This window comes from Chinchilla lanigera, unplaced genomic scaffold (genome assembly GCF_000276665.1).
Source record: "Chinchilla lanigera isolate Chin_1 unplaced genomic scaffold, ChiLan1.0 scaffold00080, whole genome shotgun sequence".
Lineage (NCBI taxonomy): Eukaryota > Metazoa > Chordata > Mammalia > Rodentia > Chinchillidae > Chinchilla > Chinchilla lanigera.
In genome coordinates, this window is record NW_004955481.1 from 2,363,515 (window position 1) to 2,390,598 (window position 27,084).

At 46.5% G+C, this 27,084-nt stretch overlaps 1 protein-coding gene across 2 annotated transcripts in view; it reads right to left on the reverse strand.

Moving 5' to 3' along the window:
• Positions 1 to 27,084, reverse strand: part of Nxn (nucleoredoxin) — a gene marked incomplete at its 5' end in the record, with an annotated part of 143,553 nt that overhangs the window by 25,510 nt on the left and 90,959 nt on the right. For both annotated transcript variants that reach the window (XM_013503382.1, XM_013503381.1), the window contains 1 exon segment: positions 1,548 to 1,665. In XM_013503382.1, coding sequence (XP_013358836.1) covers positions 1,548 to 1,665 — 118 coding nt within the window.

Genomic DNA, 27,084 nt, shown 5'->3' on the forward strand with positions numbered 1-27,084 from the left:
GTTCAGTTCCCAGTGAACAACCCCCTGTAATCACACTGGACAGGACAGGACAGAACACAACAGAACACAACACAACAAAACAGACTTCCTAGTTATTTTGAATGAGGGCTAAGTCTGGAAGTCACTGCCTCACGTATTAACCAGGAGTCAATTCAAGCCCAACTAAGCCTGGCATCTCGGCGGTTCTCAGTGTTGACTGTATGTTAGAATCAAACAGGGAATTAAAAAATATGATGTTACTGGAACACACCCCAGAGATTCTGATTCAGTTGGTCTGAGTTGGGGCTCAAGGAACTAAGCGAGAATTTAAGTGTAATGAGAAAAGAATAAAGCCCACTTAACCCAGATGCTCAGTAGTGTGATGGTACTTAAACTTCAGGCAGGAAGAATAAATAATATGCTCCCAGTTCGGCAGAAGAGTGTTTTCTCACAGGGTGGTCCTAGGCCCACTGCCTCAAAACTGCCGGAGGGGTCCAGGACGGGAGGGAGGGGCACAGACCAATTAAAATGCAAGTGGCCAAGCCCACCCTGAAACACAAGAATAGAAACATCTCTGGGGAAGGGCCCGGACCATCTACATTGTGAACAATCTTTGGAGTAATGTGTGTGTGCCAAGGGCAGACCTGGTTCCACCATGCCCTGGTTTTTACAGAGAGCAATCCTTCAACACAGGTGAAAATTTTTTTACTGGAAAAATTTATGACCAGGGCTGAAGCCTCTAATCTGAGCAATAAGCGAGGGAAGGGAGGTCTTAAGATTCTTATCATTCCAGTGCAAGTGGGAAAGAAGCAGACCTTCACTGGCCCTTGAGCAGGGGGTCAGAGCCCCCGCCCCACTCCACGGCTATGGTCAGCAAGTCAGCAGGACCTAGGCCCGACTCACCCTGGCCAGGACAGCACCCACAGTCTGCAACTCTGCTGTGGTGGACACGCAGAACAACTCTAGTCTTCTACCCCTGAATCTAAAATCTGGAGCTTTTGAGAGTCACTGGTGCTCATAAAGATTCCGATTTCAAAGCATTTTGGATTTCAGATTTTTAGATTAATGCCGCTCAATCAGTAAAGCCTATGCAAATATCCTAAACTCCAAAACACTCCAAAATCTAAAACATTTCTGCTCCTAAGCCTTCTAGATAAGGGATATTCAATCTATATTACAAGAGGGAAAAAGAAACCCCACCCCACTTAGCGTGGCTTAACTGCTAAGGTAACAGCTGCCGTGGAAGGAGCACTAGAAGCCAGTAAGTATCTGGGTCCTCACTGCTTTCCAGCAGCCTCCTGAGCCCTCAGAGCTGAACTTTCTTTTTCAGACTCCATCTGCGTTGGCCCATGAATTAAAGCCCCCTAGAGGGACATTCTGGTCCCTTTATAAATCTTAACCACGACCTAGAGAACAGCATAATTTCATCAAGACAATGTTTTCTAGCCACATAAACCCACTTATACACGTTTTATTAGCACTGCCTGTGCCAGCAAGGAGGGGACTGGGGCAAGAGAAGGAGGGAAGTCAGCAGCGAGCGTGCAGATGGACACGCGGCGACACCTCACCTTCTGGGTCATCGCGGATCACCAAGAGCCCGTTCCTGCACACAACCTTGCCAGTGGTAGCATCTAGGAATATTAGCGATGGAATGTTCGAAATCCGGTATTTGTTCCAAAGTTTAAGCTGTAAAAAGAAAAGAAGGTGGTTAAATGCAAACCAAAGTCACTGCAGAATTCTGTTTAGCCCCTCAGGCCCCACAGAGAGACAAGTGGGCAGGCATGAAGTGTAAATAAAGGAATAACTGGGCAGCAGGGCAAAGGAGCAGGTTAATTATAATCCCGTGCGGCCCTCTGGTCTGTACAGAGCCCCAAGTCCTGCCGGGCTGAAGCCGTGGTGGAGGGCGATGGAGAACCACGCTTACTCTCTCCCTTTTCCCATGTGCACATTCTTGAACGAAGCTGCATCACACGTCCTAAGACACAATCAGACCTCTGCCAGGCAGCTAAGGAGGGAAGAGGAACTGCTTTCCCACCAGCAGGTAGGGGTAGTGGGCTGCTCTCCCGCTTGCCCGCTCCGCTGTGTCCCCTTTGCTCCAAAGGAGAAGGGCAGGCTTTTCAATGAGAGGACGGAGTTAAGAGGCCCCTCAAGCCACCCCAGCAGGCCCACATTTGGGATGTCACAGCATGCGCCATTTGGATACCCTGAGCCAGCGCCAACCCACAGCTCACGGTACCATTCAGAACAACCTTCAGCCGACTGGCGGGCTGTTGAGGTTGGCTGTGCAAACTGTCAGAGTTCCAGCATCTAAGAGGAGTGAGGTCGAGAAAACGTGAACATAATCGCTGAGGCGGGAAGCCAAGTGTGTGCCGCACGACAAACACCACTCAGCTGGGCTCTGGGTTCTCGGAAAAGTAACTGCTAAACCCCCAAAATACCCTGAAATGAAATGTCGGCCTGGCAACGCATCTGCAGAAAGAAATGAAGGGCAGCCGCACTCAGCCCACTGGCTAGGCCACTCCGCCGTGGGCCTCCCTTCTGGGAAACTGGGGGCCCGCCAGGGAGGCTGGGCACTTGGCACACGGCATGCAGGAGAGGCGAGCCAGAGGAGCTGTGGCTCTCACAGCTTCCCCCTCGGCCCAGCAGCGAGGGGGCAGGACAGGGCACCTGCCAAGAACGTGAAGCTTTCCTGCCTGTGGTCACCGTGCCTTGGCAGGAAGGGTCGCAGGACCTCACCTCAAACTGGGTGGGCCTCACTTGCACGCTGCATGCGTTTCCCAGCCCTGCGTTTCCCAGCCCCGCGTTTCCAGTGGGCTCACAAAACAGCTTCTGCGCAACAGTGGCTCTGGGCTCTGCACAGTTTGCGATAACCGTACGTTCGCATTGCTGCAGAGAAATCGAACACTGGGCTCAGATGAAACCTTCTTCAAAGAAGAGGGCTGAGCAAACAAGTCCAGCCTGCCCTGCAGTTCACGCCACAAGTTTGCAGTGTGAGGGTTAAGACAGGTGTTAGGTTTTTTTAAAAGGGAAAGTAAGATAATGGGTTTTTATTTTTGGTTTAAAAAGTAACCTAGGGACAGGGGAGTAATCATTGGAAAACACTGGGAAACACAGAAAATCACAAAAATTAAAGTAGAAAAAAACACCCATGATTTACCACTTAGGAGAGCTAAAACCATTTTATATTTCTGCCAGCCGGAAATGAGAATCTCCATTTCTAGTTTCTTCACCAATGTTTTCACGACACTAGTTTTTTCCAATTTGATAAGCAAGTAAAAGTATCTTTTACCTGTTGTTTAGGAGACAAACTAGAGTAAATACATGTTTTATTTCTCCAGTGCTTTTTTTTTTTTTTTTTGTCTTTTTGAGACAAGGTCTTGCTATGCAGTTCAGGCTAGACTTAAGCTCACTTTGTAGCCCAGGCTGGTCTTGAACTCGAAGTGATCCTCCTGCCTCAGCTTCCCGAGTGCTGGGATTACAGGCGTGCGCCACCACGCCCAGCTACCAGTATGATTTATAACTGGCAAGTACTGAAATTCACACTACTGCTATTAACTGAGCACCTTTTATGTGCCAGGTCTATTCTCAACACAACAGGAACAGAAAAACCAACACAGATGAAACTGTTGCTGTCATAGGGTGCCTGTTCTGGTGTGAGAGACAGAAGATAAAGAAAAATAGAAATAGAAAAATAATTTCAGAACTTTGTAAGGGATAGAAAATACGCAAGGGAAGAGCAATGGCACATGCTGGAGAGGGAGCCACATTTTAGGGAGCATGGACTGGAGCTGCTGAAGACAGACACCTGGTCACAGAACTCAGTAATACAATGGAGTGTGCCACACGCACAAGAGGGAGGCCATCTGAGTGAGGCCCAGGGGACCTGCGTAGAGGCTGGGAAGCTGGTTGTGAAGGCTGGAGTGGATGCAGCCAGAGACAGCCAGTGAGGGGGCTGCAAGGAGCCAAGGGCAAGACTTCGGTCACAGCAGCACAGCAAAGACACAATCTATGCTAAAGATAGAGGCAGTAGGGTTGGTGGACAGACTGAACACTTGGGAGGCAATGAAAGACAAAGATGATGCACCAAAGTTTGGAGGATGCTACATGTTGGGTTTTAAAAAGTATCTATGGATTAACATGTTCCTGCCAGCTTGAATCACTGGTGGTATATGCATGATTGGCCCATTGAGGGGCTTGAACCAGCAGTGGTAGAAATGGTACAGTCATGCATATCAAGCCAACCGGCAGTGAGAATCAAGAATTACAGCTACATTTGGAACATGGTAAAAGCTTGGTGCCCAGCGTGGTGCTATTGAGAGATGGAAGGACCTCTAGGACAGTGACAGCAAACCTTTTAGAGCTTTCAGTGATACAAACTGTGCTGCAAGACATGTGCCACAGATTCGCCATCATGGTTCCAGGAGGGAGGGTGGGTGGGAGGAAGTTTGGTGGATAGGAACATGTGCAACCCTGGCCCCTCCAGTTTCTCTTTGCTTCCTAGCTGCCACGAGGAGAGCAGCTTGCTCCATGATGCTCCCCATGATGATGATGATGTGCTGCCTCACCACAGGCCAAGAGGCAAAGGGACTGAGTGACCATGGACTGAAACCTCGGAAACCATGAGCCAAAATAAACCCTTTGTCTTTGTAAGTTATTTCAGGGATTTTGTTACAGTAACAGAAAGCTGACTAACACAGGTGCAGGAACGTGTGTGCTGTGGAGGGTTCCCATTAACCAAGATGAGGAACAATGGAGCAGGAGGCTCATTTGAGAGTTAAAAGTCAAGTGCCGGGTGTGGTGGCACATGCCTGTAATCCTAGCACTCAGGAGACTGAGAGAGGAGGATCGTTGCAAGTTCGAGGCCAGCTGAGCTACAGAGTGAGCTCAAGGCCAACCTGAACTGCATAGCAAAACCCTGTCTCAAAAAGACAAAAAAAAAAAAAAAAAAAAAAAAAAAAAAAAAAAAAAAAAAAAGAGAGTTAAAAGTCAGATCAAGTTCAGTTGGGTCAACCTTGAGATGACTTGTTCTTGTCCTGCTGTATTTTCTTTCTATCCCTTACAATGGTCTAAAATTATTTTTCTCTTTCTTGTTGTTTATTTTCTGCCTTTCTCACCAGAACAGACACTCTATGACTGCAACTACTTCATCTGCCTTGTTCTTCCTTGTACCTGTTGTGGAGATTTCAAGCCAGCACCAGGACTTAAACATCCAGACTCTGGGGAGAAGGAGGCTTGAGGTTCTAATCAAGAATATCAGCTCATCAGTGACTATGTAGCTGTATAAGGGCATGGATCTGCTGAGACCTTCTAGGGAGAGAGCCTGGCTGAGAAAGAGATCTCATGATAGATCCAAGGACTGTGGACAAAGAGGGCTGAAGAGTGCTGGGGGAAGCAGGGACACGTGAGGAGGAAAGAACAGGCAAGCATGTAACATCCTGCTCCGCTATGACCTTGACAGGGTCAGGGAAATCAGTGGCGTGGAAGAGGACTGGGCATAGTTCTGTCTGTTACACTTGCCCCAAGTGGGCCTGCAGATGAACTCAAGTTCTCTTGCCAACATAGGAGACATCAAGAGGAGAATGAGAAGAAAAAAGGTTATAAAAAGAGAAAGAGAAGCCAGATGTGATGGCACACACCTGGAATTGCAGAACTCTGGGAGGCTGAGGCAGGAGGATTGCAAAGTTCAAGCCTAGCTTGGGCAACTCAGTGACACAGGAAGATACTGTCACAAAATAAAGAAAAAGGGGATGTAGCTCCGTTTGACAGCCCTGGGTTCAATCCCAAATGCTGCTAAGAAAGAAAGAAAGGAAGGAAGGGTGTGAGGGAGTGACTATGGATAATTCTCTTTAATAGTTTTGCTGTAAAGGGAGGGAATAAGTAGGGGTTTTGTTGGAAAAACACACAATGAGGTCAGAGGGAGGACATTTTAAAGATGCAATAACACGCTAAGAATGGTTGTGCACACCTGTAATTCCAGCTACTTGGAAGACTAAGGCAGGAGAATCTCAAGTGTGAAGCGAGCCAGGGCAACTTAGTAAGACTCTTTCTCAAAATAAAATTTTAAAAAGGGCTGAGGGTATAGGCCAATCCCTGGTAACTTACATGTGTGCACATGTGTGTATACCCCCACCCATCCACACATACATGATATGATATGATAACTTGCTGACTGGGATGACCTAGAAGAGAGGAAGCAACGATGAGTGAGAACTGTAAGAACAAAATCTTTAGTCCCTGAATGGGCCAAACAGTGAGACTCGGTCACAAATGGGCAGATGGAGCTGTAAAAGCAGCTGACTTGAAGTCTGCACACTTTTTTTTTTTTTTTCATTTTGTGATACTGGGGATTAAACCAAGCAAGCACTGAGGTATAACCCCAGACTGTTTTAATTTTATTTTGAGACAGGACCTTGTGAAGTTACCTCAAATTTGTAATCCTCCTGCACATTTTCTGAATGGCTGGGATTACAGGTGCTGGCCATCATGCCCACTTAAAATCTATACTTTTATTTCACAGTAGTTTTTTTTTTTTTTTTAAATCTAAATAGAAAGTCAAATTATTTGCAAGTAAAGACAATTCTACCTTCTCTTTTCCACAGTTACAACATCTTTTTCTTATAGAACTATAATAGGGGGGCTAGGGATTTAGCTCAGCGGCACAGCACATGCCTGGCAAGCATGAGGTCGTGAGTTCAATTCTTGTTACTGGAACAGAACAAACAAACAAACAAACAACAACAAAAAAAGAACTATAATAGGGGCTGAAACTTGCAGAACATTAAGCAGCTGGCATACCTTCCCACCTGACCATAACGGATGAATGTATATTCTTATTAGCAAATATAGTATTAGCCATTGGTTTGAGATAGTCTTTACCATGTTAAGAAAATAATAGTAGAGATGCTGCCTGCTGCTAGGTAAGGAAGAACTCGATTTCTTCGGGGTCCCTCACATAGACAAAAATTTGACCATGGCTCTCCACCCCAACCCTAATCACCACAGCTACATCTTTTCTCTCAGGATCCTCCCTGGAGAGCTAAGAACTTCTAACTATACTATGGGTCTCATCTTCCCACTTGAGCTGGGGATCCCCCTTTCTCACGGACCCTGAGGAAGACAGCAGGCCTTGGCTTCAGTTTTATCCATTCATTGTTGGAGCTCTGCTTCCAAATAAAGGACCAGTGGTTTAGTGGAAACAATTTTGCTTCCAGACTCAACTGACACAGAAAAAAGTTGGTCCTTTTATAGACTAAGCCATCACAGTCTAATTTTATATGGGTGATTTATTTAGAAACTTATGTCATTCATCAGCGAGCTGTCCGTGGATTCATGGACTATCTTTCTCAGGTTGTAGCAACAAGGTTACTTGGCTCTGACACAGTGTAGAAGGCACAGGAGTGATTATTTCAACCCTATTGATTTCAATGCTTGAATCGAAAAGAGATCCTTGGGTTAGAGACATTGTCTCCTCCTGCACTGCATGGAGGGTTCTCTCACGCTGACCGAGCACGGGAAAAGCTTTGGCTTAAAGAAATGACTCGCCTTGTGACTTAGCATGGTGTGTGACACTTCAAGTCCACCAAAGGTTTTCCAAAGGCTTCTGAAAACAGCAGTTTCATAACCATTTCGGGGTCACTTTTGAGGATAAAAGCTCTGGATCCTTTCACCAGAGAAAAATGCACAGGCACGAAAGGTCTGTGCCTAAGCTCACAGAGCTCATGATCGCCTGAAGCCTGTTAGTGGAACCTGCCTGATCACAGGAGATCTATGTGTCCCAGATAAAGGCCTGCTTGCCTTCCAGGGTAGGTGGTGGGTCAGGGGAGGGTTTTGAGACAAGGTCTCACTATGTAGTTTAGGCTCACTTTGAATTCACAGTGATCCTCCTACCTCAGCCTCCCAAGTGCTGGAATTACAGGAGTACACGTCTACCTTATGACCTACTTGTTTCAACAGTTCCTTTCAGTGCAGATCTTGACCTAAAGGAGAGAGCTACAATACTGCTCCATTTTTATTCTTGCCATTAAAATCTCCTCCAAAACAATAAAGTAAAATCTCCCCCAACAGACCCAGCATTTACTTAAAATCTAAAGTGTCAACACAGTGAAGACTGGGTGACAAAATCCACTATCCTGCTGTTGCCAGGGTCCCCTCAGCTCCTTCGGAGCTGATGAGTGGCTGTGGGGTCTACTCCATCCTTTGTCTTCAGGGTGGTAATATCTGGACCACCTGGGCCAAGAGCTAACTACATTTTCTTTCAAAGCAGCCCCAGGAAATGAATCCACATTTGTCCTTGCTGTCACACTACAGCGCTTTTTGGTTTGGGGTTTTTGTTTTGTTTTTGCAAGGCTAAGGAGCAAACCCACAGCAAGCAAGGCGAACACTAGGCAAACACTCTACTGCTGACTCCCCGTCCCTTATATTACAGCACTTTATCACCAGAGCTTCCTTGTCATCTTAAAGGTCCTTTGGGGCAGGAAACGTGGTGGTGTAGAAAGAAAACAGGCTTGACAGGACCTGGGCTGACATGCTGGCTCTGCACCTTATTAGATGTCAGTAGGAGCCATGAGACTCGATTTTAAGGAGGGCTCACCCTGTTCCTAGCACAGCCATACCCACGGCATGGGGCAAACGTGAGACTGAGAGGAGGTGATATGCACGGAAACCCTAAACTCTAAAAGCGCTGCACACATGGGACGCATCATTAATATCGGAATCCAATTTATGTGTATTTCCCCTTGTCTTGTCAGCGTCCTCTTCAAAAAAACATTTCCCTGTCAACTTTATTTTACAGTTAATCAATCAACTGTATAGCTAATAGGCTGTAGACGAAACTACTCCAGGAATGGGGATTTCCTTTTGGAGCAAGTGATATTTTGCCATAAGCACCTTCTGCAACACATAGATATTTTGGTGGCTATTTTAGGTGGTCCGTTTGCTGTCACCTTCTCTCTTTACCCCTTCACTCACATTTTTAGATTTCAAGACTTTAAAAGGGCATCTACGGGAAATTTTTTTGGCAGGGAGCTGGAGTTCTGCTGTGTTGCCTGAGGCGGCCCCAACCTCCGGGGCCCAAGCAAACTTCCCACTTCAGCTTCTCAAGTGGCTGGGACCGCAAGTGTGCACTGCACGCAGCTGGGGAAAACATTTCTTTCTAGTTCCCTCTGTGGATTTTACTTTTCTCTCTACTTAAGAGAACCCTGGCACCACATCTGATTCTGACAGGGACTCCTGCTTGGTGTCCTCACCCCTGGCTTGGATGACTAACGTGTGAAATACAGTACGGTGGAAGGCGAAGGAGCATAGGAGGGAGAAGGAGCTGAATCAGGCACTTCCCACCCCAGCTGCCTTTGAACCTGGAGATGGAAACGAGTCCAGCGCAAGAGCTCAGGTTCCACTGGCTGTTGGGAGATTTCTGAGAAAGGCTAATAGCAACTTAAGCACCTTAAAAGGGCAAGTTTGCCTGTTGCTGCTGCATGTGAGAAAGCTCACGTGACTGTAAACATCCAATGTCTGCTCTTTCAGTGACTCTCCTGGCAAAAATGTGCAGGGAAAGGTCATTTTGATGCCATCTGTGACTCACTGATTCCTCCTCTTCTGTAGCTATGCAAAGGCCAGGGGCCTCCAATAGAATGTGCACAGCAAAGCCCCGACCCCCTTAGAAATCTAAGTGCAGTACTCTAGTACCTCAGTTCACGAACACGTCTGTTTGCAAGCAATTCGGTTAGCAAACAAAAGTGTTCAGCAAATGTTTGCTTCCCTTCGAAGCTCGAAAACTCTGCATCAGGTGACAAAGGGGACCACGGCCCTCTTCCCCATACAAACACAACTGCAGCCATCTTCTCCCAAACCATAAAGCAAATTAAGTTTGTAAACCGAGGTACCACAGTATATACGCAGATGTGAGGCGACAAAGATAAAGTAAGAAAGAAACAAGGAAGAGACAACATTAGCTCAGCTTGGAAGAAATGAAAAAGGATGACAAACGGGCTATCCAGTTCCTTGCAAGTTCCCATTCGTGACGGCTGATTCCGGCTCCAAGGTTGGAACTATCGTCCTAGGAATGTTGGCCAGAAACGCTTTTACAGCGTCCCACAAAACAATGGGACAAATATCACAAGGGACAGGATTGGGATCTAAAAATGCAAATGAGAAAGTGAGCTAATCTGAAACGCTGGTGCGATTAGTCAGCACCCACATGTACCGCAGGGAAATGCAGCTTGGCAATTTCTGAGAAGTCCCGGCTCTTGAGGGTGACACAAGATCTGCCTCTCATGTTCAAGACTGAGTCTTGTACTTGACCAAGAGGCTAAGCTTTTATTTCTCAACAGCAGCTGCAAATCTGTGGGCTGAAGCCAAAGCTAACACAGATGTCGGATTAATCAGCAAACTCCTTGGCTTGGTCAGGCAGAGCCTACTCGGGCAACTTTACCCCTGCTCTTCTACCAAATGCTGGCCACAGTCAGAACAACCTTTTCTGTGAACAGCATTAGAAAGCAGATCCTTAAAAGTGTCCCCACCCTTCCTAACCAAACAAGACCCAAGGCTGTTATATACACAGTCTGGGAGGAAAAATTTTCCTTGTCCCACCCTCCAGTGTCAAGGCAATATATTATACACCCTTGAGGATTCTGGAGCCAAACTGCCTAGAGTTAAGTCTGCTCCAACCACTTAAAAAGCAGCTGGTGACATCAGGCAAGCTACCTAATTTCTCTCTTGGTATCTTCATCTGTAAAATGGGGATAACAAATTGGGTGTGGTGGCACATGCCTGTAATCTCAGCACTTGGGAGGGTGAGGCAGGAGGATCACCATGAGTGTGACGCTAGCCTGGGCTACACAGTGAGTTCAAGGCCTGTCTGGCCTACATAGAGACCCTGCCTCAAAGAATGGAATGGAATGGAATGGAATGGGGATAACAGAATCTACAGCTCACTGGGCTGTTGAGATTAGAGGAAGGGATGTAGCTCAGTGGTAGAGCACTTACCTAGCATATACAAGGCCCTGAGTTTAATCTCCAGAAACACACACATACACACACACACACACACACACACACACACACACACACACGATGTAGAGAAGATTAGATGATTACATTAAATATTTAGAATAAGGCCTGGCACACCAGGTACTATATAAAGGTTAGGTGTTATTCATAACATCAGTTATTGTTGCTGTAATCCCAACACTATTGTCTAGGTGCTCCATAGGACTTTGCCCCCATATATCCAGACTTAAGACCAAATTTTTGATCCCTTTACTCCTGAGGCCTGATTCCCAGTGGGTGACAACCTGTGACTAATTCTCACAGCCTACTAGAGTGACTTGCACAATGCTTGGCCTAATCTTTGTGCAACAAATCATGAGTGAATTGGTGGAGGAATGAATACATGAATGGGAGGGATCGAGGGAGGGACGGAACACTGCCCTGGCCCCCTAGAGCCGGTGCCTAGCTATGCAGCCAGGCTGAGCTGTTTAAATGGGTTCTTCATGAACAAGTGTCTTCCTGGATCCCTGGAGGCCTGGAATCTTCTTTAAATTGCAGAATATATGACTCAATGGAAGCGCCAGTGGAATCAGACACTTGTGATGAGTGTCTCTTTATCCGATAGTGTCTTTGGCCTCTGTGTCCCAGTCACCTTTCTGTTTCTGCTTTGCCTGGAGCTGACACAGAGAATGGACAGTGCATGAGACTAAGGAAGAGATGCAAGCAGGCTGGCCCAGGCTGGTCAGAGCCGTCAGCAGCTTAGGAGAATTCAAAGCCCTCCTAGTGGATTTGTAATGGTGACCCTGGATTTTACAGCTGGTTTAGAGGGAAGACCTGTGTCTCCAAGGGCCACAAGAATGTGAGGTTTAAAAACTAACATGTCCGCTCTGCTTCCCACAGACAAAGGCAGCAGGCAGCAGACACGCCAGCACGGGCCCTCCTTCTGGATCCCTTTCTGTTATTTTATTAAAAAGACTGTGTAGATACGACATTAAAAATTTATTCTTCATTACTTTAAATCTCAGAACAGTGACTTTTTTGACTGACTCACAGCTGATGTAACCGGGCGGTGCCATCCAGCAGGGCTTTATTAGGTGTGATTTATTTAAAACACTACTCCGAGCGCTCAGGGGCCGGGGAGAGGGCAGGTAGTGAGATACTATGCTTGCCTTCAGGAGCCTTAGAGTTTGCGAGTGGAAAACAGTTAACATGGTAAATTGTATGTTATATATATTGTACCACAATAAAAATATGCCTCCCTGGGACTACTGAGGGCAGAAAGGGAGGGAGGGACAGAAGGAAGGAAGGAAGGAAGGGATGACGGAAGGAGGGAAGGGAGAGAGAAACGTAATGGTTATGCATAGTAGCCACAACATAAGGCAGATTGTGCCAGTTGCCAGGAAAAACAAACAGAAAGGGCAAGAAGGCAAGACAGACTCAGCTATTCCCCTTCTGGGTATCTTCTTAAAAGAATTAAAAGCATCATACCCCAGTGATACACGCACACCCATGTTTATAGCGGCACAGTTTGTAACAGCCAAATCTTGGAAACAGCCCAAATGCCCATCAGCTGGCGAATGGATGCAGAAGATGTGGGTTTTTTATACAGTGGAGTACTACTCTACCATAAAGAAGGATAAGCTTGAGACATTTCTAGGTAAATAGATGCACCTTGAGACCATACTCTTAAGTGAAATAAATCGGACACACATGTGTAAATAGTGAATTGTTTCTCTGGTGTGAGAGACTGAAAGTATAAATGAGGACCAAGATGTATATTAGTTATTGTGAAATGGGAAGAAAATGTTCCAATGGAGAGGGGAAAAAACTAGGGGCAGGGGTAGGAAAGAAGGGAAAAGTAAAAAAATGAGAAAAGAAAAAAAGTGGAAACAAAACTTTTGTAACTGGGAAGCGGGGAGGGGTTGAAGAGAGGGTAGGGGAATGGGAAAAAAAGAATCAAGTTATATCATATACAGGTACAAATTCTCTATGATGAATGTGCTCATTATGTACATCTAACATGTACCAATAAAATCTATTAAATAAAAAAAGAAGGCAAGGCAGATTCCATTCTAGTCTAGTGAATATGCAGTATGTTACATCAAATACCCTGACCATTTCAAACCTCCACGTGACAGCCTCCATTGTAGTTGAGGGTGGCCATCAGAACCAATAGCTCATGACTGAGTCTGGTGCTTGTTGGTCAGCCAAATCCTTAGTCCACATTATTGGCTAGAGGGCAATATGGTAGGTACAGTAAAATGGCCAGGAGTGTGGTTCTGGGGCCGGACTGCCTGGGTTCAAATCTTGACTAGTATATACTGTGAGCTGGGTGACCAATAGGCCAAAGTCTATTATATCATCTTTCAGAGCCTCAATTTTGCTGGGTTGGTGGCACATGCCTAATCTCAGCACTTGGGAGCCTCAGGCACGAGGATCGCTGTGAGTTCGAGGCCAGACTGGGCTACATAGTGAGACCCTGTCTCAAAACAAACAATCCCCCCAAATCAGAGCCTCAGTTTCCTCCGGAGTAATAACAATGAGGATAAAATTACTGTTTCACATTGTTGCTGTGAGGATTAATTGGATTAATATATGTGCAACATTTAGAATACCGATTTGTACATGGTAAGTGTTCAATACATATAAAAAATAATGATAAGGGTTGAGGGTATGGCTCAGTGGTAGAGCTCTTGCCTAGCATATACAAGGCCCTGGGGATCAATTCCCCATTACCCCCACCCCCACCCCATGCACACGCACTTAAAAAGAAAAAATGATGACAATGATTGTTATGTTTTGTCTAGATGACCCCTCCAAAGCCCCACGTGCTCCTAGGAGGGACTTCTGGGAGTGACCGGATCATGGTTGTGTGAGAACGGATCAGGCCACTGGTTTAACATGGTTCTGGGTATGGACTACGGATTTACTGAAGAGGGAAGACCCACCCTGACTGAGGATGGCACCAACCAACAGACTTACAGCCTGGGTGGAATAAACAGGGAAAGAAGAGGGAGGACTCTGCTTCCTGCCTGCCATGCTGCCTGGACTGAATCTGTATAAACTATGAGCTAAAATAAATAGTTCTTCCATTAGCTCGTGGGGATTGGGTAAATTGACCCAGCACTGAGAAAGTGACTAAGACAATGATAATGATGGTGCTTCAAGAGAACAATGTCATTTTTCCCCGATCGTAAGTGGAAAAATATGATGTACCCTCGAGCCTCTGTATAGCATCCAAGTCAGCTGCTGGTGCCTATTCTGGTGAAAGAGTAATGAGGGAAGTGGCCACTTGGGCCATGTGTCCAGTTGGAATACCTCCAGTCAGGGAGGCCAGGAAACAGCCCTACAGGGCAAGTGCCAGTTCCTCTCATCCTGGTTTGTGGGGACTTCCATCACTTTGTAGCTAGTAGGAGAGGCAGAGATCTGATAAGCTACTTTTGCTCTTCATCTAGGAGATTCCCCTCTTCCACCGTAGCCGCCTCCCCTACACCTCACCGCTCAGAGCAAGCCATGCTTCCATCTGCACCGCTCGCTCCAGAGTGCTGGCCAAGGGCCTGACAGCTCCCAGAGAAAGGGCCACACAATGTGCTTCTCTTGGGTTGAACACAAAATAACCACTGTCCCCTAAGCCTTGTTACAGTCCAACAGCCCAAATCTTCCGCTCCATAAGGATGGGAAGCAGAGGGCAGGGAGGGAGAGCACAAGCTGGGGGCGGGTGGATGGCTTGGGTCTGATTCCCCGCAACCCTGCCACCTTGGGGAAGTGACTTGCCCTCCCTATGCCCCACGCTCTTCAACTGCAAACTGGTCCCAGGCCCCTGCCTCACAGGTTACTGGAGGCTGGGCGGCACTTAGGGAGTGCTTAGAACGCCCTGGTGGGCAGTTGGCACCCCTGTGAGGCCTTCCAGACTTCAACTCAGAAAGCCTTTCAAGGGCGATGCGCAATGCCCGTGGCTGTCAGGCTAGAAGAGCACTGAAGAAGCAGCATAGGACCCTGGTGCTAAGGCTGCCGCGGTGCCACCAGTCCTCGCCAGGGCTGGGACCCAGGGTAATCCACACAAATAAACACACCGTTTTATATGGGACCCTGTGCGAGGGGATAGGCACAGCAGCTCTGACCACTCTCTCCTTCCCCGGCCCTGGCTCTGAGTAGACTAAAAGCATTAAGAGGACAGAACTGCGGGCCTTCTGAGCAAACCCTCACCGTTCCAATCACAACCCGCAAGATGCAAGGACTGAGGAAGGTCATGCAGGTGGGTGCAAGAGGGCAGAAACACAGGTGCAATCACAGGGGGCTCAGAGCCTGCACTGGGCCTCCAGCAACAAGAGCAGACTGGTTTTGCGACCCCAGGAACAACGGCCGCGGTGGGATACTGGTGAGGACGGAGTGTGAACACAGGGAAGAGGCTGTGTCCCAAGGGCAACCAACACAGGGAGAAGCAGAGGGGACAAAAGGAACTAATGTACATTCTGAGACCTGGGACCTCAGGAGTCACACAGCGCAGCTTGGTCACTAAGCGGCACTTTTGTTTCAGAAAGCTGCACTTTCAGACTGGTTCCTATCAATAACAGCAGGAAGTATAAATTGATGAGATTTAAAAATGGGGAGACAGTGTCTACAAATACGAAGGCCAATATGTACACGTTTTCTTTTCATTCGCTCTGAAGTGCTGCAATGCAAAACTTCTCTGAACGACTGCAGTGCACAGCGGGCTCGGAAAGGCCGGCTCTCTCACACTTAGAATGTGGCATCATTTGTAACGCTCATTAGGGAGGTTCATTTACTGAGCCATGCAACTTCCTGCTCTAAAGCCTCACCGAGCCAGGAGATGAGCAGTTTGTTGGGAGTACAAAGTGGCATATGGCTGCCAGGTTCTTCCCGGCCGGCTCCACAGATGGAGGGAATGGCTGCTGGATTTCCCTGCGCTGCAGTTCTCACGAGCTGATGGAGAGATTTCCTACAGCCCATATGGTCCCCAAACCTCTACTGGGCAGAGTGGTTTGGAGCAGTGAGGGGGTGGCCCGTAATAACAGGCTACCAACCGGGAAGATCTAAAGAAGTGGCGAGTTTTCCTCTGAGAGGGGGACAAAGCCAGAGTGAGTCTGGAATCTGAGACACATGTTCCAGCCCCAAAGGCCATCACTTCTAGTGGGGGATAGGGTTTCTGTGGCTTATGTCACTGTGGATCCCTCTGCTGATACAATGGGAAAGAGTTCAAGTTTACCGTCTGACTGGTGCCTTTTTGCTTGAACACTGGGACCTTGATCTGCAACCTTCTTTGAGAGATGTGTCGCCATACAAGTCCAACACGGAACATGGAAGTCATACCATTTCTGAGTCTTTTTACACCAGGTTAAAACAAAACAGGGCTGAGTGTGACGGCACACTCAAACAAACCCAGTTACTTGGGAGGATGAAGCAGGAGGATTGCAAATTTGAGGCCAGCATGGGTAACTTACCAACTTAGAGAGACCCTGCCTCAAAATTGAAAAACAGAAAGGGCTAGGATGTAGCTCAGTACAAGGCCCTGGGTTCAATGGCCAGTGCTAGAAAACAAAACGAAATGAAACAAAGTGAAACAAAACAAAACAAAACAGAAAAGCAGAAAGCAAGCCTAGAAATACAGATGATGTGGAAGGAAGAGGTCTGTGACTTTCAGATGTGGGCGATCTGCTAGGCGAATATGTGTCTCCAGACCACACTGCCTTCCATCTTGCCCCTTCCTGGGTTGGAAGTTGCCACCAACTTCCCCCCAAGAAATCCATCCCTTGTGGCTTAATACTGGATAATTTGGGAGCTGACCACAGTTGATAAAAGGGTTTTACAAAAAGTACGCCAGCAAGGTTTCTCTGATAGTTTGTTTAATTTTTTAAAGTTGAAAAAAAAATAAATGGACACCAAGAAGGCTTTTCCATCTGAAAATAGACACCCTCCCTACCCGGCCAACCCTGGAGACGGTATTAGTACAGGTTCCCAAAGACAGGACAACAAGGTTTCCCCAGCCTTCCCCATTGTGGTTGGGCTGACAAGCTCATAGTTGCAGGCTCTAATTTTCTACTAACTCTCAAACTCAGCACTGGAAGGACATGTCTAGCCTGTACTCACTGCATGCAAGAGAACTCCCGGCATCAAGTACTATAGTGAAAAGCTTGGGTGAGAAAGAGAGGTCAACTGCACAGGTAGGCAGGGGAGTATCTCGATGTGACTCACCAAGTCAATAGCAAGACAGAATTCCAAACTTCCGGGTCCTATTGTTACCATGCCTACAGGGCTTGAAACCAAAAGGCCACTTCACACCTCGCTCACTGGATGAGTCCTTCCAGAGAACAGAATCTTAAGCCACTTTGTCTTCGGTGCCTTATGCATAGCAGGGACTCAATAAATGCCCGTGATGATACCCTCAGGCTGGCAGAGTTGTCAGTTACTTCTCACATTTGATTCCACAGATCAGGCATGAGAAACGAGCAAGCTTCTATTTTATTTTCACATGTTCATCCTGGTTCCTAAACAGCTACTCGGTAAGCTGCTGGCCAAAAAAGAAATCAGGCAAATAGTCTCAAAATGTTTGTGCAGCTTCCAGTAGATCAGGAATGTGATTGCATAACGCCTACTAAACCAAATGCTATAAATTAAAAGTCAGCAGGCTGAGCTTTTCCATGTCCACTTTCCAAAATGAAAATAAGAGCAGGAAGTGTGGTTTGTGAGAATGGCAGCGATGTAAATCATCTCAGCGCCGTCCATACCTGTTCCACCATGGAGCCATTAGCACTCAGCACAACACTCCTTCCAATTTCCTACTTGATTGTTATTTCATCAGGGTTTTTGTCCCCCACCCACCCTTGGCTGCATAGAAAGCTCTATTTCTTGGCAGAACTTGCTGAGCGCCCAGTTATAAATCCCTTGTTACCGTTTTCCTGCTGCAGGAAGTCCCCACGGAGCCCCAGCCAAATGACAAGGAAAGGAAAGGAAACATTTACAATGATGTGAGAAATTCCCAGTCTGGGGGAAAAAAAAAAAAGATCAAAGAGGACAGTCACACGGGACTGGTCTGTGCGGAGTATGGCATGTGAAAGCCCTCTACAAATCGGACTGGACTGGTCCGAGCCGGTAACATCACCTCCCTGGAAACCCAGCGGGCCAGGCGCCTCCTAAGCTCTGAAAACAGCATCAGTCACACGGCTATGGGCCAGCTGGTGTCCAGAGTGAAAGGTATTGTATCCTATACCGAGCAACTGTGATCACCATGAACCAGGATGCCTTTATATAGAAGTGAACTGTGGCTTACATTGTTCCCCTCCACCGGCTCTTGAGATGAAAGGATTTCACAGCACAATGAAATAAGTAACAGCAGGGAAAAAAAGTGAGGGAGGTAAACTGTTTGGAAAGTAGAAGACAGGGTGGAAAAGATGAAATTCAAGACAGATGTGTGAGAGCCACAAACATATGTCTTTGAATTTATGCATCTGAGTCATTCATGTAGCATGAGGGAAAAAAAAAAGCCACATACTCAATATAGAAATAAATATAGGAGTAAACACAGAACCAAATATTATATTCTATTCCGACAACGAAATACCAATTCACATCTCTCCTCTGCTAAACAAAGTTGTTATAAAACAGGGTGAGTGAAGGGTCCAAGATGAAACACTAGTAATGAAGAGGAGGTTCTCTGAGGTCCCTGTCACTCTCAACAGGATGTCAACCACCACCCATTTATTTCCAATGACTGAATGTTGATTTCTTATCTCTGAAAGGCACTTCAGCTGCTTGACATCAGTAGAATTTTACAAATAGTAGCATTTGCCAGGTTCACGCCTGACCATTAATGGGAAAAAAAAATAAAGCAGGAAATTTAAATGGGCGTTTCCATTAAAACACAAAGTCCAAGACGCTGGCCGGAAAGACATTTTTACAATGCAGTATTAGTGTGTGTTGTTTTACTTCTAAACAGCTAACTCAAAGGGGCCGAGGCACAATTGGTTCCAAATGCCTCATACTGAGAGAAAACACAGGCAGCCTGTCTTGCTGGTTCTCTTCTCTCAGCGTGGGACTTTAAAGGGTGATAAGAAAGAGGAAAAGCAGCAGGAGTGTGCCTGGATGTTAGGATGTGCTAGAGAAATGGGGTGTGGCAGAGTTCAAGGACATAACCCAGGGGCTGGGGAGAGGGCTGAGTCTTCCCGGATAGGTCAAGTGCCGGGTTTCAGGATGGTGCTCAGCTGAACATCAGGTCCACACTACGCACATGCCTGGTCATTTGTCAGCAGTAGGCATTTAATGGGCGTCCAAAATTTACCATGTATTTGCTCCAGGAGGTGTAGAGGGAGAGAGAGCCATTAAGACAAGACGGAGCTCGCTTCTTTGCAGGGAGAAGGGAGCCTGATCAGTACCTGAACCTGCTTCCTGCCTGGTCACTCCACATGGATGTTGTCCCCACCCGAACCACACCCCTGCAGTGGTAGGATGATGACCATTCTTCTTCCACAGGCTCCACCTCAGGCCACGAGTGATCTCAACAGGTGTGGACTTGATCTAAGTCCAATCATACTCTCTTGGGAATTTAGAACTGGCTACAAGATGGATTCAGTAAGATCAGTGGCAAGATCAGGCTGCTGGAGGGCACCATATTGATCCTGTCAGTCCTTGAGGCAGCTGGAGCCCCTGCTCTCTCCAAGACCTTGCCTCTAATAGTCACCTGCTTTGTCCCTTAATCCCCAGAGACAAACAGTGATCCTAGTGTGGAAGGGATGTGACTGCTACTTGTATAGAGGAGGCTGCTGGTGGGGTGGGGACCAAGCACTTCGGTGAAGAGCAGGTACAGAAGTAGCTGTTGGGCAAGGGACCAGCGGAGGGAACTAGAGCTGACAGAGAGAGGAGACAGAAGAGGGGCAGAGATCAGAGAGAAGCAAAAGAGAGACACTGTGCAGCCAGCCCCAAAGAGGGTAGGAGACCTGTTTTAAAATCCCACTTCTGGTCCTCTGTCTTGCAGCTGCACTCCATTTCCTGAATCTGGATGCCCATGGGATTAACAACTGTATTCTGAGAGTCTAACGCAATCTACTCATGCCAGCTTGAGTGAATTTCTGTTCCTTGTAAGCAGCTCCTAAGACAGATGTGTGAGTATGTGTGTGCACAGAGGGCCCAAGTACATCACGAAACCCTCCCCACTGAAAACACCAGCAGAGGAAAAGCAAAATTACCTGATACTCTCAACCTTTTCAAACCCTTTCCTAGTATACAGTAGCTCCCTCATCTGCAGAGCAATTCATTTTAAAAACACCCTCCCCCCAGTGGATGCCTGAAACCATATAGTACCAAACCCTATATTTATTAGCTTTCCTTAAATGTACAGAAATTTACTGTCTTCTCCATGTTAACTAAGCACTTTTTTCATGTGCTGTGTCCATAATTTTTGCAGTCTGAAGTGCAAAAGCAAAAGTAGCATGGATTTCTTTTTCCTCCTTCACAGTTTCACAGACAGATGAGTCATTCTTATGGTAGATTTAGCAACTTCAGCATATTATTTTTTTTTTCTTTCCCTAGTCAAGAATGTTTTTACCTTTCCACTTGAAGGAAGCAATTCGCAGCTTCTCTTTGGCATATCCAAATTTCCAGCATCATAACTCTTGAACTTTGGGGCCATAATTAAGTAAAAGGATTAGCTAAACATAAGAACTGTATCTCTCAACAGTATCCTATAGTGAAGATGGCTACTAATTGACTAACAGGAGGGTAGCATATACAGTGTGGATATCTGGCTCAAAGGAATGATTCATTTCCTATAGGGGGATGAAGTGAAACAGTACAAGATTTTATCACTCAGAATAGTATGCAATTTAAAATCTACTCTTTCCCATTAGAGAGAGGGAAGGGAAGGGAGGAAAAGGGGATGGGAAAAAAATTAAAAGAAAAAATAGAAATAGAATTTTTGCAAATGGGAAGGGGACCAACAGTTGGAAGGAGCAATAAGGGATGGGATGAGTAGGAGACAAAAAAAGAATTAAACTGTGTTATTTACACAGACCAACTCCCCATGATAAATGTAAACATTATGTACTGAAAAACATGTACTAATAAAAAATAAATAAAATTTATGAGCTGTTTACTTCTGGAATTTTCCATGTAATATTTTCAGATCCCAGGTAACTGAAACCATAGAGAGTGAAACCTCAGGGAGGGGGCCTACTATAATATTCTTCTGTCTTCCCCACAGAACTGTGGGGCCCCAAAGAGAAAACTCCTCCTTGTGCTAGGGATGCACAGATGGGAGCAAGATGACTTGCCTGAAATGACAGAGCAAATTAGTCCCAGGGCCTCTTCACTCCCTGCCAGCCACCAGCCCTGGAAACACTATGTTTCTTCAATGTGAGCCTACAATACAATATATATTGTATAGGTGGCAGATGTGAGAAAAATTAGTTCGATTCTCTGACTTGTGGGTCCAAAAGAAAGTAGCTATGAATAAACTCCCAAAATCACCAACAAAAGTCCTCTCTTTACATTTCCTTTCTAGAAAGCTTTGCACTCTATTTGTCTCTAGGAGGCACTACCCTGAACTGAGTCAGGAGGGAAGGGAGTTTGAGGTTTCTTCCAGACAAGATGAATGGCCATTTACCAAAATCAATCAACCAACCAACCAACCAACCACATCCTTTACAGAATGTCCTCTAGAAGATTGCTGTTTTTTTGTTTGTTTTGTTTTTGTTTTTGTTTTTGCAGTGCTGGGAATCAAACCCAGGGCCTCCTACACAGTAGGCCAGTGCTCTACCACTGACCCTACCAGCCCAGTGCATGCCGTAGGTATGACAGCACACAGCAGACATTGCAAGTCTCCAGCTATTATTGTTAAATACAGCTCCGGACACTCCCAGACTAAGTATGCCAACACCTTCCCATGGCTGGTTCCAGAAGCCACCAGTGCCACAGAACCAAAATGGGCAGAGTACAAAGTTTCTGAGGTTGCAAGGGAACTGACTTTCTCCTGCAGAAGAGAAATGCCCCAGTGAATCAGACCTTGAATATGCCACTAATCACTTGCTTAGGAAACTTGAACTGCTGGGGCCTTCTGAACAGAAACCAAACACAAATGAGTTCTCCATGAGGAGGGCGGACTCTCTGGGACACACTGGCCATTTTAAAGAGCCCAATAATTCTGTCAACCTTTAGCGGAACCAAACTGTTAAATGTCAACACGTTTCAAACTGGCCTCCAGACCACCCATAGAAGAGCTGTGTGTCCAAAAGCAGGAAATTCGGGCAAGAAGCTGAGTTCCAGTGCTCTTGAGCTCTGTTCTTGGCTAAGCCGTGGGGAGCCCCCATGCTCCCCAGGCTGAGAGGGGCCGGCAGCCTGAAGAGCACGAAGGCCGGGTGAGGCAACCCTCTCTGCTCCTCCCTGAGCGGCCTCAGGTGGCACACAGAGCGGCTAAGTGCTCAGAAAGTGAGAGGGCAGCAAAGAGGGAGGCTGGGAGTCACAAAACAAACCAGGCCTGCGGTGTCCCTCAGTCACCAAGAAGGGCGGGCTGGATGGCAGAGCGCTGAAATCGGCGGAGTTGCAGCATCACTCCATTTCCTTGGGAAAGTAAGTTACTTCCACTCTAAACTGGGGAAAACCATTGTCCTTGCCTCATAAACTTGCTGTGAGGATTAAAGCAGATGTGAAACCTGGATAGTTTCTTCCTGTGCCCTTATTAATTCTGATTCTTATTCGCTCATTTTGCTTTAAATAGACACTAAAAAACAAAACAAATCTGTTTTGAAAGGAAACTTTACCCTGCTAGAAAGTACCACTTACCCTAAACAGAGGGTGTCAAAATAAAAAGAAGGAAGACTAATTATCAAAAGTGTTCTAGTTCCTGTGGCCTCAGAAGGCTCTGGGGTTGGCTTTCCCTACTGAAAGGGAGACTGGCAAGTTTTCCAGGGGTTTCAAGATGGAGGACAGTGTCAAGACTTTCTTCTGATAAAAACAGAGACTTGGAAGTGGAGAATGGAAAAAGGATGATGTAGTTCTGTCAGGGGAGCCAGTTTCGGTAACAGTCCCGCCACCTTGAATTTCTGAGGCCTTGTGCCAGTGGTGGCAGTAACGAGAAACACAGCCGGAACTGGATGGTCCAGCTCACCCGCTGCGGGCCAGCACAGCCCCGCTGCCCTAGAAGGCTCTCCGCCAGGGAGGAAACACTGCTGCTTCCGCTCAGCTCTCCTGCCACCTCCTCACCTGCTCCACTTCTGACAAACTGCCTCACCCATGGCCAGGCAGGTCACCACCATGTGACTTCATAAACTCACCACTGACCGGCAAACAGGATAACCCTGCCCAGGACCCCACCTGTCGACAGCTGTAATCTCCAAACTCATCCCTCTTTCTATCACTCTTCTTTCTATCTCCAGAAAAACACAGAAGAGAATGTATCTAAATCTCCATATTGATGTCCAGGAAGCATGAGGGAGAAAAATCCTCTTCCTTTTCTTCCTCACCTAGCTCCCAGAGCTCAGAGTGGTATTAGCTTTGGATCTGGGATCCCTGGAAACTGGGGTGGGCAGGTGGAGGGCGTGGGCCTGGTGTGCGGTGGGGAAGGAAGAAGGAAGGAGCCCGGCCCCGGCCACAAAGTAGAGGTGAAGTCTCCCTGAGCAGCTGGGATTATGCTGATGCCAAACCTAACTGTATCCACTCTGATAGAGGAGGCCTGCGATTCTCTCCGGTACAAATGGCAAATTTCAGGGAAGGAGTTTCACTGATAATGTTTAGTGCAATATTTCCTCAGGAGCACCTGCATCAGAACCCCCTGGGCCTGGGCTGAGACACATATTCTGGGTCCCTCTGGGTCCAGACTTCTGGGTCTACTGAATGGGATTCTCTGGCAGTGAGGCTCAAAAACGTCAATTTTAACAGAACCCCGGGTGACTGTGATGGCCACTGTAGTTTAAGGCACATGACACCCCTCTGCCAATACTGCACACTACTCTGGTTAATTCTCACGCCCCCTGCAGACCTCAGGTCAGACATTCATCCTCAAGGGAGCCTTGCCCCACCGAAGTCTTGGTAAGTCCCTCATTAGCTATCCAGCCCTGGTACTCTTCCTTCATGGTGCTTACCACAATTTTCATCGCATTCTACATTTCTGTGACTTGTTGAATAACGTCATCTTCCCTACTTGACTACAAAGCCCTGCGAGGTCGGGGGTCGTTGGCTCTCCCTGTACCCCAGCTTCCAGCATAGTATCTGACACTTAGAAGACTTACAGTAATTGATTAAGTGAATGAATCTGGAGTGATTTTTTTCTTTTGCAGTACTAGGTAACTGTCGCCCTTGCGACAGGGTGTTACCAGGTTGCCCAGGCTGGCCTTGAACTTGCTATCCCCTGCCTCAGTCTCCTGTCCTGAGTAGTGGGATTACAGCATGTATCACAGTACCTGGGTGGAATACTTGTTTCTAATTCTTGTTTCCCACTGGATCTCACAATTCCCATGAAGGTTTTCTTTGGTACTTGAAAGTCCTCGTGATAGCAGGTACTGAACAAGGGAACTCTGCTGCTGAGACTTTTTTTTTTTTTTTAGTTAAACAGATCTTAAATTCTCCCATCTGCTTACCTGAGTGTGGTTCTAAGAGTTTAAAATGCTTCATATACTAACACAGGACAAGAAGAGAGACAGCTCTTCATCTCTGGGGTCTGTTTATGTTCCAAGGGGCTTCAGGACAGCTTTGCTCAGGCTACAAGCAGAGGGAAGTGAACATATCCTACCCAAATGGTGATACCATCTCAAAGGTTAGTAAAACGTGACTGCTATCCCAGGATTGAAATGTGGGTAAAATTCCCCCAGATCCCATAAGTTCTACCCATGACTATATTTGTTGAAAAGTTTTGTTTGAATTAGTATAACTCTCTTCCTCTCTCTCTGAAAATACACCCCAGGAGGAAGCAATCCTCCCATTCTTCAACAAGTATAGGCCTCGTCCCATCTGATCCACCACCAGTTCTGGCAGCCGAATACCCACAAATGTGTAGCTCTGCCATGGGATATGTAGAATAAATTAAGTTTAGGAGAAAAAAATCATAAAACAAGCCTCTGCGTCTAAAGAGTCTGTGTACCTTGGCAGGGGGAATGTGTATGTTACAACAAATCCTACCCAGCCTGCCAGAGAACTCAATCAAAACCAGAGAAAAGGATTCTTGTCATAAGAGACAGACAGCTCCAGAGCAGCCCCCTGGGGGAGATGGAGATAAGGGTTTAAGCTCACCTTGCATCTGCCAAAATTCTTCCCCAAGGTGGCTGAGGAAAGAAAAGGCCTATACCCCTAAATAACAAGAGATGGACATTCTAAAGGCATGGCTTTTGCAAGCATAAAACAAACATGAACACCCACAGGAAAAACTTTCCCATTGAGGTCTTTACCTCTGGAACTCTGACTGGACTTGTTCTGGCAGAAGAACCTTAAATCACCATAGGGCAAGCTCTAGGGTGGGAAGCTACCAGCTGTTAAAGTATGGCGGCATTGATCTTCCTAGTATTTGTCTTGCACTAGAAACTCCCACTGCCATGGCTGAGCCTGCTCTGCACCTGGATGGCCAAGTTCACCTGAATGAAGCAGACTCTCACTGGTTAGTTCACAAAACCCAGCCATACCATCCACAGGAGAACAAGACTTCACTAGTGAGAAGGACCCATCCTTGGTGAAAGAGTCCACAGAGAGTACCAACTGGTCACTTGCTTAAGAGTTGGGGTGCAGTCAGGTCACTTCCCACCCTTATGATACTTTCTACCACTCTGGAGAAACCCACCAGATTATCTGTAGCTTTTATGGACTCAGTTTATTTAGACAGGAAAAGGTAACAGAACAAGGGCATAAACTCAACTCCGGGCTACTGAAGTACATTCAGACCTGGGCTGTAATCACTATGGGAGAGTCACAGTTGGCAGGGGAATGTCACAGCTGGAAATGTTATCCTGAGGAAGCAAATTCAGACAGATTAAAACAGGTTTCCGTTCTGGTCTCTCTTCCTTGAGACTGGCTCCTAATGGTCTGATATCTGGCACCATTTTGGATGAGCTGGGCACAGGCCACTCAACAACACAAAATACCAGGAGGCTTCCTTCTTTTACTATACAACATACGGTACAAGGTTATCAGCTCGAAGGAACAATTTACCCTCCTGCTATCAGAAAGGCTAAAGGCCAGTTATTCTGAAGCTGAAGTTATTACTTTTGGCAGGCACTTTCCTAGCTTCTAGTTGATTTCGGTCAACTGGTAGACGAAGAAACAATCCCATAAGACAAGCTATTGCCTTTCGTTAGCATCACAATTTATTCCAGAGTTCACCAGGAAGTAGGATCAAAGCTAGGCAGTCTGGTGAGGGCTTTCTTTTTTGGGTAAGGTGAATGAATGGTTTTACTGAGTGGAACCTGAGAGCATGTGGTGAAGCCAAATCACTCACCTCATGGGTGGGAAGCAAAGTCGGAGGAAGGAAGGGCCCCGTGCCCACAACCCCCTTTGAGGCATGGTGGGGGACATTAGCTTCTTTACCAAGAAAATTTACCACTCAAGAAAAGGACCACATTATTCCAAGGAAGACTTTTCGGTCCAGTTTCTTGTCCAGCTATAGTTTTAAGATGAAGTCTTCTCAGTCCTGACCCTAAAACCACACTTAATGGAACCTGTTAGATATGAGTTTCAACAAGGACAAATCACTGAGTTGTCATCTGGAAATGGGACAAAAAAAAAAAAAATCACTCCCTAAATACACCAGGGGAGTTAAGACCAGACGTACTGGAGAGATTCCTACTGAGGTCATCTGGAGTTTAGGGAAATTTCTGGATTGGGTTTTCTCCTAGTTTCAGTAGCTTTATCAGAGTTCCCAAATGTCAAATAAAGAACAACAACAAATATGAAAAGTTAACTTCCGCAAAATGTTTATTCAAAAGAAAAAAAATTGTTCCCTGCAACTCTTATGCAGGAGGGGATTAAAACTAGATAATACTGCATGAAAAGGAAAAGGAAACCCAATTACTCAGTGCAAAACAACAGCTGCACCAAAAGGCCGGCCAGAGACCTGACTTCTCCGCTCAGTCCCAATCCGTTCACGGGTCCCAGATCTGCTCCAACTGTACGAGAGTCGGGCCCGTTCCC